Genomic DNA, 14530 nt, shown 5'->3' with positions numbered 1-14530 from the left:
CTAACAGGTTGAAAAGTTTTCCTGTACCTTTTCAAAACATTTTCTTTGTACTTTAGTAGTGTTGTCTTAGTTTTCTTTTATGGTACTGGGAATTGAACCCAGAGCTTTACACGTACTAGACAAGTGCTGCACTACTGAGCTACCTCCCCAGCCTCTGAGTTTTGTGATTAATGCATTTAGCAGTGTTATTTATCATTATCTATATTTAAAAAAAATGTCTTGAAGTAATTGAGGTGACTGCCTCTTTATCTTCTGGAGTACTGACCTAGTTTTTGGAACCTTTTCTCTGTACAAAGCTTCTTGTATGGTTCATAAGTTTGTAAATTTGTATGGTTTGTAAATACAGATTTGTGTGTATGTGTGTGTATGTATGTAGGTATGTATGTATGTATTTATGACAACATTATTTCTATAGCTGGAATGAATGGCTCAAACTGCCTGTGAAATACCCTGACCTGCCCAGGAATGCCCAAGTGGCCCTGACCATATGGGATGTGTATGGACCAGGGAAAGCAGTGCCTGTAGGAGGAACAACTGTTTCACTCTTTGGAAAATATGGGTAAGTATTCTATTTAATTAATCTTTAGAAATATTTTAGCTCTCTGTCTCATTTTTCTGGAGGGTTTAAATTATTTATGCCAAATGCTTCCCTGTGTGAAAACCAGGTACATAGGATTTCATCTTCCTTGATAGAGAATTTCATGTGTTTCCTATATGATATACAGAAAGGTTAATTAGAAACCATTTATATTACTCTACTGTTAGCTACTGGTAATGTGATTATTATTATTATTTTTTTTCTGGGACCGAGGATTAAACTCAAGGGTGCATAACCACTGAGCCACATCTACAGCCCTTTTTATTGTTTATTTCAAAACAGTCTTGCCAAGTTTCATAGGGCCTCACTGAGTTGCTGAGGTTAGCTTTGAGCTTGCTGTCCTATTGCCTTAGCTTCCTAAGCTGCTGGAATTATAGGCGTATGACTCTGTGCCTGACTGGTTATGTGATTTCTAATAGAAAATAGAAGTTATTGGGAAATAAAACTTTGCGTTTAGGCATTTACTTGGCATTTACTATGACTTCTTTGTTACAGAGTTTTCCTGTTTTGTAATAATTATGACAAGAAGACATAAAGGCTTTTAAATTTTTAAGTATTAATTTGCTATGGATAGTAATGATTGTAACAGAAAAGTTGATAAATTTTTTTAAAAACTTATAGCCAATATAAGTAATAGTTTATTGTTAAACAACAGCAACAACAACTCATAATCTTAAAAGTCTCTGTTTTTTTAATCTGGTACCAGGTATTGAACCCAGTGGCATTTAACCACTGAGCCATATCCACAGACCATTTTATTTTTTATTTTGAGATAGGGTCTTGCTAAGTTGCTGAGTCTAGCCTCTATCTCTTTGTCCTACCTCAGCCTCCTGAGCCACTGGAATTACAAGTGTGTTCTAATGAACAGCCCACCCCCCCTTCCCAGTACTGGGGATTAAACCCAGGGCTTCACACATGCTAGGCAAATGCTCTACCACTGAACTACACCCCCAGCTCTTTATCCCTTTTTCCCTTGGATGGATCACTTTTCTTTCTTTCTTTCTTTTTTTTTTTAATTGGTATCATTCTGGTGTTTTTTTTTTTTTTTTTTTTTGCATTTTATAGATTGGAATTTTTCTCAAGAACTTTGTTCATCATCCCATATTTAGTTACATGGGTATATGGTTCATATAGAAGATATAGACAAATGGTTGAACTTACTTTCTCATTTACAAATTTTAAGAATAATGAGTTGGTACCCTAGTAACCTTTTTATGGTGAGTGACGTGGCGGGGGTGGGGGTGGGGAACCTAGATATTGTACCCAGAGATGCTCTACTGCTGAGCTACATCTTCAGACCTTGTTGTTTTTTATTTTGAAACAGAGTCTTGCTAAATTGTTTAGGGCCTGACTAACTTGCTGAGGCTGGCTTCGAACTTGGGATCCTCTGACCTTAGCCTCCAGATCCCTGGGATTATAGGTGTGTGTCACCATGCCTGGCTTTACCCTTGTAACCTGAAAAGGTGATGATGATGGCTTTTTGTGTTTGTCATGAACTTTTTTCATCTTAAACATTTTGGATATTGGTTTAGTCCATTGCTTTCTATATAGTGTTTAAAGTGTTCAGTTGTCGATAGTAACCTGTTCAAGTAGCCCCCGTGTCCTTTCAATAGTATAGTAGTGGTCATTAGTAGCTTCTTTGTTTTTCGATATATAGGCTAGTCCAGACTCATTGAGTAATTTTCTATTCCAGACCTGGAAACTGAAAGAAGTTTTGATGTGGACTTTAATTGTCTATTTTATCAGATGTCTTCATTTTTACTCATTTTAAAGTTTTCCATTTTCTTATTTTGTACATCAGTAAATACAAATGGGGACAATCATATTATGATGGTTCTTGACTGTTTTATGTAAGTTGCTTTTTATGCCCTTTGCCCATTTTCTATAGAGATAATTCACATACCATAAAAATCTTTGCATTTTTTTTGTTGTCATTTTTGTGTTGGTATAAGAACCATTGTAGATGCATGAAATTAGTCATTTGTGTGTTATATTGTAAATTACTGTTTTTGTCTCTTAGGTTTATTCTTTTTAATTATTCTGTATTTGATTGCTATTTATGAATCTTAAATTCCTATGTTGAATTTATCACGTTAGTTTTCTTTTTAATCTGTGAATTTCATGTTTTAGAAAGTCCTTTCCCAGAGGGGAGGAGTAGGGAGGATAGGAAGGGCAGCAGAATCGAATAGACAATATGATTGATGTATGTACATTCCATGTATGTATTACATATCAAAATTCATTCTACTATTATGTATGACTAAAAAAAATAAATAAAAATTAAAACAAACAAACAAACAAAAAAAGAAAGTCCTTTCCAAGTTAAGGTTTGTGTTTGTTTGTCTGTCTTCTGTTCTGCTTTATTCCTTCATGTTTTAACCTGATTAATCTAAAATTGTGTTTCTGAAAGGAATGATAGATAGTGCAAAAAATAAGCTTTTAAAAAATAAAAAAATCAAAAGAAATGGTTTATATAATTTGTCTCAATGCTCTTTAGTTCATAAACTATTTTTTTTTAAAGAGAGAGTGATAGAGGGGGAGAGAGAGAGAGAAAATTTTTTTAATATTTATTTTTTAGTTATTGGCGGACACAACATCGTTGTTTGTATGTGGTGCTGAGGATCGAACCCGGGCCGCACGCATGCCAGAGGGGCACGCTACCGCTTGAGCCACATCCCTAGCCCCAGTTCATAAACTATTTTTTGATTGAATATATAAATTCAGTTCATTATGTACCAAAGTTTTCTTTTTTTTAATGGTTGCCTGGAATATTTTATTGGGCTCTGGTAGGAGGAGGGTGGCCAATATTCAATGTAGTAGAAGGTAGTTTGGGGTAATAGGGAATCCTGGAGCCTCCTCTGGGTCTGGATTTATCTGTGGACCTTGACAATTTCTTAACCTCTTTGGGAAATTTTCTTCAACTGCTTCCTTTGGGATAGGAGATTGAAAACAAATTTGGGCACTGGTCTTGCTAATTCTGGAGTCTGAGAAGTTCAAGGGCATGGCACCTAGTGGTGAGGACCTTACTATTGTATTTTCCCATTGTAGATGGTTGCAGAGGTTCAGTACATGATTAGGTAACTCCACAGCTCAGGACCCAAGGTGAAGTAGAACACCATGGTGGAATGGGACAAAGCTGTTCAGTTCATGGAAGAGAGAGCACTGAAGTCTTAAGAGCAGGGAGATATAGTATATTGTATACTGGTAAGAAAAATAATTTGTAGAAAGATTATCTGGCTTCAGATTCTAACTTCTGTGTCTAATATCTGTGTATCCTTGGGTAAGTTATTTAATCACTCTGTGTCTTGGTTTGTAAATTTAAATACCAGTATCTATTTTTTAGTTTTTGATGGTTAAATTACTAAGTGGATTTAATGGGTCCAATAAATATAATTCTACATTCTAAGTTACATAATATGTATATTATTTAATAAATGTTATAATGGGCTCATTAAAATTAGTTATCATTACTTTGTAATGATATTGTAAAATATATAATATTAAATAGAGATAGTCATCATTAGTCTTCCTTTTAAAATATATCTGGATAGTCTCCATATTTGTTTTTCCAGGTAAATTTTAATATTTTCTCAATTTAGAAATTAAACTCATTTGGAAATCTTAGTGTAATTTTATGTTAATTAATGTACTTATAATATTGATTTTTTTATGTCTAGGAATAGGGTGTGTAAGAATGGCTTCAACTCATGAATAATTTCTAAATGTAATTGCATTAAGAATACCTTGATTGCTTATTAATGGGTATGTATTTTAGTTCAGTGTAGCTGTTAAAGAGATATTTGTTATTGAAATCCATACAGAAATAATACTTGAAACATAATTAGAATCATTGCAACTTCTGGTTTTTAAATGTATTTTTAATAATATTGTATGTTACAGCAAAATGGACGTATTATTAAATTAGTGTTGTTGTTTTTCTGGAGTGATTACTCCTTTTTATTTTTCTCTACTCGGAAGGGTTTGTTTGCCACAGAGAGAAAAAAATGTAAAACACTTTATTAGTCTTAGTGGCTAAATGATTTTGAGAAATAGCAGACCTCTAGTTTTTTCTTTCTGAGTTCTTTACAAGTGATTTACCCTCTGGAATGTCTGCTGGAGGGTTGTCATAAAAACCCCTATTCTAACACTTGTGTACATTTTACATGAACTTAGGATCTAATTTCAAGGAGATTTTCTGGCTAAATTACAGAAGTGCAACAAAATGACCTGCCTGAAGCTAAATAAATGATTTCTCAGGTTGACATACACTATTACATTTGTCTTTTGGCAAGTTTTTGAAATGTACATTTTATCAGTAGTAGTCAATCTATATACAAGAATCATCTTGAAAGCTTACTAGAGAAGTGCCTTCTTCAGTCTCACTAGTTCAATAAGTCTGAGGTCCCAAGAGGTTCTGTGAATGGTAGGTTGTGGACCACATTTTGAGAAACACTGTTTTTCTTTGTCTTAGTAGTCTATTTGTACAACTTATACATACAGTTCTTTTCCTTCTTTTTCATTTACTCCTTCCCTCTTCATTTGTAATTCTATGCATATCTCAGGAGAGTAAAATGTCCATTACATCCCATCCAAATCAAGCTGGAAATGTGCCTGAATGACAGATCAATAGTACTTATTTTGCTTAAAAAGGTTCTTGAACCCCAAAGATTTTTATAAAGGTAGTAGCAGTAATTGGAACTTAAATTTATTGGATTTTTTTTGGGGGGGTGTCATTAACTAAGATAAGACTTTGAATCTTGGAAAGCCATCAGTTTTCTCTTAACTCTACCTTAAAAACAGTTCATGCTGTTCTTCCATGTCCTGAACACACCAGATCTCAGATATAAGGGAAATGTGTTAGAGAGCCATATTGATTATGTGTAATCATTTTACTTAGACCTGGTTTCTCAAACTTGAGCCATTTCCTCATCACTTTAAGAATGTCAGTCTAATCTCTGTACTAAGTATACTCTTCTCTACTTGATAGTATTATTTAACATAGCTTATTTTTTTTACTTCCATTTATATTAAAGGGAGAACTTGATATTCTTGCTATGTGGTATTAGTAAAATACTATGAGAATAACTAAGTTATTAAATTTTAGAAATTGAAGCAAAAAACCTAAAGAAAACAAATGATATTAAAATAATAATAGGGCTGGAGCTGTGGCTCAGCGGTAGAGTGCTTGCCTAGCACGCGAAAGGGACTGAGTTCGATCCTCAGCACCACATAAAAATAAAATAAATTGATCTTAAAAAAATAGTGTTAATATATTTGATTTGCAAAATATGCATGGAATACCTGCAAAGAAAGAAGTTCCTTTGTTAGAATGATTCTATTTGTGCCTAGTCAGATGTAAGAGAATATTCATTTCACAGTTATTTGAGGTAAAGATGAGATTTTATGTCAACATTTTCTTTATTAATCCAACCAACTAATATATGGTTGTAGGTCAGTTATTCAAATGATAATATTAGATTTTAATCTAGGTCTTTTTGGATACCTTGAGCAGTAAGGAAGGAGTAGAGACATGCTAGATCGCCAGCTCCTGTTCTCCACTGGGCTGGCACTTATATTGACCTAACCTTCAGAAGAAGGAATTCTAAGGAACCCTATATAAGAAAGACAATTCCTTCTTCCCTGTGTCCTGGGGCTTTACTCTGGAGGTGAGTGTGGTTGTAGTAGAGAAGAACCAGGTGTCACGTGGCAGGCCTATTACTTCTGGTACAAGTTTGAATTGTGGAAGAATATGATCTTCTCAATGTTTCGAATACTTCAGTAGTGTACAGACATCTACTTGTCCTGCTGGGCCACAGCTGCTTCTCTGCATGGCACAGCTGACACCCAGGGAGATAAAATAACATGAGTCTTCTGAGTGGTCTCAGTAGGAAGCCTGGGCTAATTTTCTCAACCTTTCATCAGAAGTCATGTTATATGGTTGAGCATGATGCTGGAGGCTGGAGACAAGAGGAGTGCAAATTTGAGGCCCACACAGGCAATTTAGCAAGACCCTGTTTCAAAATAACAAATAAGTGTTGGGGGTGTAGCTCAGTGGTAGAGTGCCCTTGATTTAATTCCCATTAACACACACACACACACACACACACACACACACACACACACACGTCATATCTTGTGCTGGCACTGTTCTCATGGCTGAAAAAAAAATGATACCATCACAACTTCCTCAGATGTTTCTTATGCAGTGTAATAACACTATTTGCCCTTCACCTTTTTTCCTTAAAGATTTTAGCACACACATAATAGCTTGGAAAAGTGGTCCTCAAAGTATCTAAAATAATGCTATAGTATTGCTAATCTTGTGTCTACCAACTCTTACTATTTGCTACTATCTGCTTTGTATACTTGAGTCAGCATGAACCAGAACTTCTTGGAGAGGTCTAATGAATTATTGAAAGACTGATTCTTTAGCCTAAGTCTACAGTAGCTTATTGTTCTTAATTTGAACGTCTAGCCTGTGAGATTTCTAAGTAGCTTAAGAATGGATCGATCATTAGGCTGAATTGGCAAAGAACAATAAGCAAGCTGCAGATTTCTCTTGCAGATGTTTTTTCCAAATGTGAATTCTGAAGTCAAGGCAGTTAGTGCTGTAGTGGCTTGGCACTCCAGGCTGGAACAGCAGCAGTAGCTGTTGCTGGGGCCTGTGCTGGAGTTGAGAGAGGGCCTGCTGTGCTGTCTATTGACTTGTCTATTTGGCTTAATTTCCCAAGTGGACATCATGCTCTGAGTATCTTCTGTCTTGCCACCTGGAGGCTGTATAACTCTGCAAGGTTCCATTAATGTCAAAACAAAGTAATATGCTCACTTGATCATTTAAGTCACTTGATTTCCCCCTACCTTCTACATCCCTTTCCTTAAGGCACCTCAGTTATTTAGTAAACTGACTTCCTGCCAAATATGCTTGTTTTTGATTTAGTTCAGTTCAACCAAATTTTCACTGGCTGATGGGGAAAAGGAAGGGAGGCCGTTGGCTACTTCTGATGATATTTAAGAATATTCATTTAAAGTGTATTGTTACCTCAGCTGTACCCAGTTCCTTAGAGCTTGCTGTTAAGAAGATCTGCTTATGTTGAATGTTTATCTCAGTTAAAAGAGAAAGAAAATTAACTTTATAAATAAAGATGTTTATATACTTTTTTGTAATAATTTTTTAAATGTTTGACCTAAATAAATATTGGGAGATTCTCCACAACTAGGCAGTACATTTTTAATTGGGCCTTTAAGGTAAGATGTAAAAAAAATATAGTTGCTTAGAACTAGCAATTTTATTGCCAATTTGAGAAACCTTTTTAACAGATATGGTCATTAATCTTCTTGTAATCATAGACTTGTAGCTTTTTTTTTTTTCTTAAGTTTATTTATTTATTTATTTGCAGTATTAGGGATTGAAACCGGGGGCACTCTACTGCTGAACTATCCCCCCAGCCACTTTTAATTTTCAATTTTTTATTTTGAGACAGGGTCTTACTAAGTTGCCAAGGGTGGCCTTAAACTTGTGATCCACTAGCTTCAATCTCCCAAATCTCTGGTATTATAGGCAAGTGCCACCAAGCCTGACTATCTTTTTTATAGTTCCCAATCTAAATGTTTATGGTATCATCACTATGCATATTATAATACATATTATAAAAATTCTATGAAGCGTATTATTATCATTAGTCAGAACATATTAATGGTAAAAAATTATGTAAGATTTTTTAAGTAGACTTTTTTTTTTTTTTTTTTTTGGACTGAGTATTGGGCACTTAACCACTGGGCCATGTCCCCATCCCATTTTTTTGTATTTTATTTAGAGACAGGGTCCACTGAGTTGCTTAGGGCCTCACCATGTTGATGAAGCTGGCTTTGAACTCAAGATCCTCCAGCCTCAGCCTCTCAAGCTGCTGGGATTAAGTAGACAATTTTTTTTGAAGACTGAAAAAGAATCAGAATATTTTATTCTTCAAAAAATTACTAAATGTGTAATTGTAAAATGCTTTAGATTTCCTGTTCTCTTATACAAATTCCTAGTTTTTCTTTCCTTTGGAGTTGTCAATTTGTTTTTTCAGTTTTGGTGAAGATGCTGTTTGAGTAGACTTTATATTTTAAAGACCTTGATCAAAAACACTCATAAAAAGAGAGCACACTTAACTCATGGCCATCTTTAACCCCTCATGAGAAACAAACTTAGAAACTTTTGACAGTAGCATAATTAAAACACATTATTGTCTAAAGCTCTTCATGAGTTGATGCACCTTTGCTTTAGGTTTTCATAATAGCTTTTTGAGGGAAACTTGATGAGAGGGCATGTGTTCTTTCACTTTAAATCAGGATAACCAGACTTAGCTGAGTCATGACTATATACTAAATTTCTAATTATAAACATTGGAAAGTTTTTTTTTTTCCATGAACTTACTATAGTATTTCCTTTAGAATGTCCCTCTTTTTTCTTTTTCTAAATTTTTAAGAATGCCCCTCTTATGGAAAAGAAGACAGGAGGAAAATCATCCTGTACAACGAAGAGGATTATAGTAGCTAACCTTTATGGAGTACTTACTATGTGCCAGTCGCTATTCTAGATACTTTTTGCTAATAATGATTTTTAAAAAGTTTTACAACAACCCTGTGAGATATAGTATTTTTTATCAGTCCCATATTACACATGAGAAAATCTGAAGTTACTGTGAAGTTATTTTAACTTATCAAAGGACACTCATGTCGTAGATGGCATAACTGGGATTCACATGCAGGCATGCTAAATTATTACTGGCAGAACACAGTTATGCTTTACAAATTTTTATTTCAGTCATTGTCAATGTAATATTTTTCTCTTTTGGGTAGAAATCTGGTCTCTTGTTTCTAAGAGCTTCATTGAAGTGATGAAGCATGCATGCTTCCTTCCTTTTCTCCTTCCACTTTGCCTGTAGATTTTTCTGTAATAGTTCTGATTGCTTGGAGGAGAAAAGAATGTTACATGGATTTTAGTTGCTTGGTGCATTGCTATCCAACCCACTGGGGGCTTAAAGCTTGGCAATAAAGGCATGCATGTCTTTGCATAGAATTTTCTTTGTTTTTAGGAATGTAAAATTTCTTGTAATTAACTGCATTAATTTACTTCTATCTGGAATGCTATCTTTTTCACTAGCATGTTTCGCCAAGGGATGCATGACTTGAAAGTATGGCCTAATGTAGAAGCGGATGGATCAGAACCCACAAAAACTCCTGGCAGAACAAGCAGTACTCTCTCAGAAGATCAGATGAGCCGTCTTGCCAAGGTATAAAAAAAGATTTTTGAAACAGTGAAGTACTCTGAATGATGTCTGTTATAGTATATCATGACATCATGAATTATGATGAATTATTATATGCTTTTATTTAAACTTTTTAGTAATATTTTTATTGAGATAATTCACATACCATAAAATTTACTATTGAGAAGTGTGCAGTTCATTGAGTTGTGTAATCATCATTGCTGTATAATTTTGGAACATTTTAATCACCTAAAAGAAACCATGTATTCTTTAGCAATCACTCTTCATTTGCTTCTCCCTGTGGGTGCTGACAACTGCTAATCTACTTTCTGTTTTCATCCGTCTTGCCTATTCTGGACATTGCCTATAAATGGAATCATACATTATGTGGCCTTTTGTCTGAACTCTTACCAGATTTGAAAATGTGATTCTTTTGCTATTTTAAATGACTCCCTACTTTTTCCAGTGACATAGCTTTAAAGATGAAAGTTTTAAATATTTGTGATACTTAGGATTTTGGGAAATGAAGACAGGTTATATAGCTAGCTAATTTAAAAGGGCATCATCCATCCTTTTTGTAAGTGGATTGAGTTAAGATTTTTTTCTTTCAAGACAGTTTTAATGTGCAAAATTAGACTCAGTTCTGTTTAATAAAGTAATTTTTTTTTTTTTTTTTTTGTAAATCCCCTTTTACAAAGCACTGTGTTAGATTCTATTTAAAGGTCCTTTTACTACTTTGGTGTAGTGGCATATGCCTGTAATCCCAGGGGCTCTAGAGGCTGAGGCATGAGGATTTTTAGTTCAAAGCCAGCCTCAGCAAAAGTGAGGCAGTAAGCAACTCAATGAGATCCCGTCTTTAAATAAAATACAAAATAAGACTGGGGAATGTTGCTTCGTGGTTGAGTGCCCCCGAGTTCAATACCTGGTATCCCAAAAAAAAAAAAAAAAAAAAAAAAAGATCTTTTTACCAATCTTGTTAAGACTTTCTTTTAATTTTTACATGTATTTTTTTTTCTTTGAATTTAATTAGCAAGAATAACTAATGTCTGGAGAAAGTTTTGATGTCAACTATTAACATCCTATTGCTTCTCCTAATAATAATCTAATCGTCATGATTATGAGGAATACTTGCTTAGGCTTGGCTTTTTTCTTTAACAAAATTTTTTGTTATGATGTCCATTTGGTATATTATTGTTTTAAGAAAATGTGAAATGTTTTGCAACCTAATAAGTATATTGATGAGTATACTATTGTCAACCTCCTTTCTCTATGTTTAAATAAATAAAATTTAATATTCACTTCAGTTACTTACTTTAGATCTTGTTTACATTTTACATAACATATAGGAAAGTTCATAAGCTTTTTGTGTATACTTTCTCTTTTAAGTGTTTATTTTATCAATGAACTTTTATATGAGCTAATATTTGTAACTTTTACAAACCTGGAGTAGTTAATAGACATTTTACTAGGTTCAGATCATTTGTTGGTCATTAAAAAGTGGAAAAGGTTAAATCTTAAATGTAGAGCAACATGGACTATATTGAAGAAACAGAAGGTCTTTAATTTTCTTTTTGCAGGCTACATTATGATTTATAGTATGTATGAAATTCTAAATTTGAGTAGTAATGGGAAGATTCAAATATAGAAAGCTGTATATAATGCAATTTATCCACTTTATTTATTATTTCAAATTATTTGCACTTTTGTTCATATGTTCCTAATTTTTTTTCCTAATTATATTTGATGGAAGGCTCAAAATTTATTTTTTATAACTGACATTTTCCAGACATTAGTATATGCAGTATAATCATCTGAATTTGTTCAAGTTAGACTTCTGGTTTTCTAATATACCATTATGTTAGATATTTCTCATTTTTACCTTCTGAATTTTATAGTAGAAAAAAGGTGAGACTTAATTGATCATTATCAAGTATGTGTCCATGTGTTCATGATTGAAGTAGTAACCCTTAAGCGATGTATTGGTTCATATTTATGCTTTTAGTTACCTGTACACATTAGCAACTCTACAAATGATCACTGAGCATAAATAGAGCTAAATGAGGTAATGGGAAGAGGCCTTCTTAATTTTTTTAAATATTTTATTTTTTAGTTATAGTTGGACAAATAACTTTATTTTATTTACTTATTTATTCTTATGTGGTGCTGAGGATCGAACCCAGGTCCTCGCACATGCTAGTCGAGCTCTCTACTGCTGGCCACAACCCCATCCCCCTTCTTAATGTTTTTATTAATTGTTACCAATAATCATCAAAATCTTTTTGAGTTTATCAAGTTGGGCTCCACTTTTTCAAGAGATATTTATTGAAATTCATGTACTACCTGTTTTGCCCAGAATGGTTTATCCATTTTCAGATAAGTCTTTATTAGTGTGTAAATCTTTATAATGTCTATAAAATTTAATGAAAAGAAGCTTTTTATAGTTTTATTGATGGTAACTGAAGCCTAGCACTTTTCTCCCCTTTGTTCCTTAGTAGATTGTGCTGTAAAAGATAAACTTCTGAATGGAGTGGAGACTTTAGAGCTTACCAAGTGCTGACAGCTTGTGTTAGTATTAACTTATGTTTCCCAAAGGCTAAATAGAAACCATCCAAGCTGTAATTACTTAAGGGAAAAAAAAAATGGATCCTGTTTTTAGCATTGTTAAGGAATTGCTCGTTCTTTGAAGAAAACTCTTTATTTCTTGGTGCTTTGGGCTAATATATTCCATTTTTCTCAATACAACAGCTGGTCGTGCTTTTGAGGTTTTTAGCACCTTTTATATCCCTGCTGCTATTGAAGAACTGTGTTTAAAAACAATGTCTTAGTGTTATGGTTTAGATAGAAAGTGTCCCCCCAAATTTCCTGTGTTAATACAGATATATTCAAAGGTAAAGTAATCAGATTCTGAGAGCTGTAACCTAATAAATTCATCCTGGTTTGAGTGGGCTGACTGGGTGGTAACTATAGAGGCATGGCTAAAGGAGAAAAGCCACTAGGGGCATGTCCTGAAGATTTCATCTTCCTTGGGCCTCTTTCCTCTCTTCCTGCTTCCTAGCTTCCATGAATATAGCAGTGCTTCCACCATGATGTGTTTCCTCACCTTGGGCCCACAGCAGTGGAGTAAGCCAGCCCTGAACTAAACCTCTGAGCTGTAAGCCAAATACATTTTCTCTCCTCTAAGTTGTTCTTTTCAGGTATTTTTGGTCACGGTGATGCAAAGCTGACTAACACACTTAGGTTTGATGATGCTGGAAGCTTGAACACTAAACATCAATTTACATGGAAGAAATATGGTGTTATGAGTCAGAGTTTTGGCTATCCTACCAACCCAGGGAAGATGGTTTCTGAGATTATAAAATCATAAGTTTAGAATGGTTGACCATGTACACCTATCATTCCAGTGGCTTGGGAGACTAAGGCAAGAGAATCTCAAGTTTCAAGCTAGCTTCAGCAACTTCGTGAGGTCCTAAGCAACTTAGCAAGACCTTGTCTCAGAATTAAAAAAAAAATTAATAAAAAGGGCTGGGGATATGACTCAGTGGTTAAGTGTTCCTGGGCCCAATCCCTGGTACCAGACAAACAAACAAAAAAAGAAATGTAGAATGGTTGATTTCTCATGTAGCTCTTCACATTCTATTATTTTAAAAGTTCCAACATGGCAAATAATTGGGATGGTTTATCTCCTTGAATTTTATATTTACTATCTTAGTAGAGAACAAAACTATGATTATTAGTTTGCAGTTGTGGAGGTGTTATGATCATGTCATTTCTTCAAAACGCTTGAGTGTTTTCCAGTACTTGTCTAATGTGAATGATATTGCTGTGCTCTCAGACTTTGTTGTCATTTGATTAGATCTTAAATGTTTCAGTCAGACTTCCTTAGAAATAGCTTTTTCTTCAACCAAAGGAAGGTTCATTTGCCTTGAAAACAGTGAAAATGTGCTTTCATACTTATTATGATTTTAACTTGATAGTTTACCAGATACTTTGGAATTGTTTTCTTAAAATTGTGCCACAGTAATAAGTGCACACACTTTCTTTTTCTATTGCTCTTATTTTTCTGATTACACATTGAAATTAGCTTGACACTGTCTTTGTAAAAACATTTTTGACATTGTCTTTAGTGCAACTTTTAAAATGAGGAGGAGTTTGTATGTTCCACTCTTCATTTTAATACAAAAGAAACATTACTGCCATTTTAAGTAAAAAATGAATATTTAAATACATGAAGTTTAAGTGGTTAGAACTTAATGATTTATTTTTTGTTACATTTTGATTTTCCAGCCAGTGAATTTACTATGAGTATATATAATTGTTGAGAAGACATTTGGTTTAAGAGTAAAAGGTGTACATAAATCTTAATAATAGCAAAGCATAGTTACTCTGCATTGCACCCCTGAGCCTAAATAAATAGCTTAGTGACAATTTTCAAACTACAATATGGGAAAGTTTATTAAGTTTTAGACTGCTTCCGTCTTGGTTGCCTAGGGGTAATGGGACAAGAGGACTGTGAAATGAAGATTAACTATTTAAATGGCCTGTGAAAAGATGTTATTAGATAATTATTAAGCAAAGAACCTCAACTCCAGGCTGGACTTAATATTCTTACTCTGATTTATTTCTCAGCTATGGAAGTTGAATTCTAACTACAACATGAATAACTTGAAGTTTTAGAAACTGC

General features: G+C 34.0%; 1 protein-coding gene across 3 annotated transcripts in view; it reads left to right on the top strand.

Moving 5' to 3' along the window:
- The window catches only part of Pik3c3 (phosphatidylinositol 3-kinase catalytic subunit type 3), a 120609-nt gene that overhangs the window by 8233 nt on the left and 97846 nt on the right, over window positions 1-14530 (top strand). For 2 of the 3 annotated variants that reach the window (XM_078030101.1, XM_078030100.1), the window contains exons 3-4: window positions 416-559; window positions 9744-9873. In XM_078030101.1, coding sequence (XP_077886227.1) covers window positions 416-559; window positions 9744-9873 — 274 coding nt within the window. The remainder of the gene's footprint in view (window positions 1-415; window positions 560-9743; window positions 9874-14530) is intronic. The other variant, XM_078030102.1, reaches the window with a different exon arrangement.

Source organism: Ictidomys tridecemlineatus, chromosome 13 (assembly GCF_052094955.1).
Source record: "Ictidomys tridecemlineatus isolate mIctTri1 chromosome 13, mIctTri1.hap1, whole genome shotgun sequence".
NCBI classification, from domain to species: Eukaryota; Metazoa; Chordata; class Mammalia; order Rodentia; family Sciuridae; genus Ictidomys; species Ictidomys tridecemlineatus.
The sequence above is the reverse complement of the archived record's forward strand: the minus strand, read 5'-3'. Positions and strand labels throughout refer to the sequence as shown.